At 45.4% G+C, this 2,988-nt stretch overlaps 1 protein-coding gene across 1 annotated transcript in view; it reads left to right on the forward strand.

Annotated features, from left to right (window-relative positions):
* The window catches only part of LOC119417984 (collagen alpha-1(XII) chain), a gene marked incomplete in the record, with an annotated part of 211,081 nt that overhangs the window by 192,534 nt on the left and 15,559 nt on the right, over window positions 1-2,988 (forward strand). Inside the window, 2 exon segments of the mRNA XM_037685231.1 lie at window positions 2,535-2,588; window positions 2,716-2,811. Of these exon segments, the coding sequence (XP_037541159.1) occupies window positions 2,535-2,588; window positions 2,716-2,811 (150 nt within the window).

The raw sequence follows: 2,988 nt of genomic DNA on the forward strand, positions 1-2,988 counted from the left end.
CATGTTGCTGCTGATCTGTTTCATGTTGCTGCTGATCTGTTTCAGTGTTGATGTGTTCATGCGTGCACATCTGCTCACAGACTCATGTTCATGTTTGTGCTGATGTTCAATGTTTTATGTTATGAGTGCTTAGTGTATATTTAGTTGATGTTTTTCTTAGTTCATATCTTAGATGTTATTACTGTTTTTCTTATACATTTTATTGTTGGATGTAACTGGGACCCTGTGTATATAATTTCGCTCCACCACATGTACCACATGAGGTGCAAATGACAATAAAGAAACTCTGACTCTGACAAGGCTGGATAAGATTAGGAATGAGATAATCAGAGGTACAGCACAGGTTGAACAACTGGGAGATAAAGTTAGGGAGGCCAGACTGAGATGGTTTGGACATGTCAAGAGGAGGGACTGTGGGTATATTGGTAGAAGAATGTTAGAAATGCAGCTGCCAGGAAAAAGACAAAGAGGAGACATATGTATGCAGTTAGAGAGGACATGAAGGTAGTTGGAGTGAGGACAGAGGACACAGAGGACAGAGTGAGATGGAGGAGGACTCGCTGTGGCGACCCCTGAAGAGGGAAAATCTGAAAGAAGAAGAAGAAGATATATATGTGTGTGTGTGATATGTGTGTGTGTGTGTGTGTGTGTACACACACATCACTGTATATATATACAGTGTATATTGCACATCATCAGAATCAGAATAAACTTTATTGGAATTGCACCGAGGTACAACGCGAACATGTACGTACAGTCGTCCGAAAGATGGGCGGAGTACACGAAGCTGCAACTACAGGAGAGTGCGGCCATTTTATCCTTATCAGATAATAATCTTAGATATGAAAAGGGGGAGAAACATGAGGGTAGATGGTGGTATTACAAAAAAAGATCTTTCACATCTTGTCCATCAGGACACGATTTGAGACATCAAAAAACTCTACCAGCAGCACAATTAAAACAAGATTACATTTGCATTTGACATCGAGGTGTTGAGATTTGTCTATGAGAGTTTTTCAGATCAGCCACAGCTTCTGAGGATGTTAATCCAGCCAGCAGTTCTGATAAGCCTGCACAGAGAGTTCTCGGGGCGGGGCGTTGCGATAGATGAAGCTTTTGTCCTTGGGTACTCATGTCCCAGGAGAAATTTGATAGTCAGCCCGTCTCCGAGGCCATTGGGAGTCAGATTAGATAAGCTTAATATTTGTTTTTCTTCAGGCAGACAGATTTTTTCTTCAGCCTTGAGTCCATCTGGGCGTTCTGGTTCTGAAAAAAGCCTAATTGTGGAATTTCATTTCACTGATCCATGCTATGAGTCTCCTTCAAGGTCGAACCCACCACGCTGACGAGTCCCAGAAGCCGCAGGTGGTTTCCGATTCTCAATCACCTCCACCTTACGGTTAAGCTCGTAGACCAGACGATTTACAGTTCCCACAGCGAGGACCAGACCTTCACACTGACTCGGAAGCTTTTCCATGGCCGAAACTGCTCCCGCTGTCTTTTTCAAAAGTCGATAAAACAGAGCGCTGCCGATTCCAAAAAGCAGAGTCCCTGCTATCATAAGTCCAAATATGTAAACGTCTTCAACATCTTCTTGAGACAGAACTGAGAGGCACATCATCTGCCACACTCCCCACGAATCCATGACGTACCCCACAGCGTGAGTCTCAGCTGGACACGCCGGTTCTCCAGGACCTTGTTGCTTTGATGAAAAAATCTTATCAATAGAGTTGAACGCCCACAATACCAAATCCATAATCTTCTTAATTTATGTTCGGGAGATGAGACCCAGGCGCTTCAGACACACAGAGAGCAGAGCAGGAAGAAGGAAAACGGGGGAGGAGAAACAGAAGCTGCCACCTCGATGAGAGCCTGGGAGGAAGAAGGAATCATCAACACTTACTTGTGTGACAGGTTATTGCACAGGTAGTGACATTGAGGTTGAATTATTATTTAGGTATTGGTTCTTAATATTAAGAACCGTGTCTACACTACAGATCAGTTCTTTCAGCTTAATGTGCTCCAGAGGACAGAAACCCCCCCCCCCCCCCCTTCAGATTAGACAGAACCAGAAATCAAACATGTTTCAGCTCAAACATGAGACAGGGGTGAAAGGATGCAAGATAAAACTCCTCAGGGGTCACTTTGACCCCAGGGCAGCAGAAGAAATGTGATCCAGATCAAAGGTTCTGATGTGGAACATGTCCAGACCTGCTGCTCCCACAGTGCAGAACCTCCATGATAGGTTCACTGGAGACTGACCTGTCCCTGGGCACAGACTTGTCCCTGGAAACAGATTGACGCCACGAGACCCACGAAGGAGAGGCTGGATGATGGAGGCATGGACCTCAGCAGGTTTTACTTGGACCCAGAAATCTGGTGACAGGTTTTCTCAGCTGATTCTGGTTCTAAGTTTTGGTTCTTGGTCTCAGTTCTGGTTCTGGGCCTTATTTCTGGTTCTTGGTCTCAATTCTGGTTCTGAGTCTCAGTTCTGGTTCTGCGTCTCAGTCCTGGTCTTCATGTTTCCTACATAGGGAGCTCCTGGCAGCAAAGGTCCCAGAGGAGAAAGAGGAGAGCCCGGTTCTGCTGTAAGTATTTTACTGACAACTTCAGAAGCATCTTCATGGTTCTGCTCTAACATCCAAACGTTTGGAGAACATCTGACTTCGCCTTTGTCAGCCTGCAGTGTTAAGCTCCTCCCTTTCTCTTTTACAGGGACCTGATGGACCACGTGGAGACAACGGACCACCTGGGCCCATGGGTCTTCCTGGACCTCAGGGACCCAGTGGGATGTCCATACCTGGAGAAGCGGTACGTATGAAAACACACCTGACACACACACACCTGCTACACACACACTTATTATTATTATTCGAAGAAGTTAAGTCTGGTCCTCTGGACATGGTAAAAAAAAATGTAGAAACGTTTCGTCTCCATCCTGAGGACTTCCTCAGTCTGAGGTGCTGTATTCAGCTCAGTCTCTTAAAT

This window comes from Nematolebias whitei, chromosome 12 (assembly GCF_014905685.2).
Source record: "Nematolebias whitei isolate Nwh7 chromosome 12, NemWhi1, whole genome shotgun sequence".
NCBI lineage: Eukaryota > Metazoa > Chordata > Actinopteri > Cyprinodontiformes > Rivulidae > Nematolebias > Nematolebias whitei.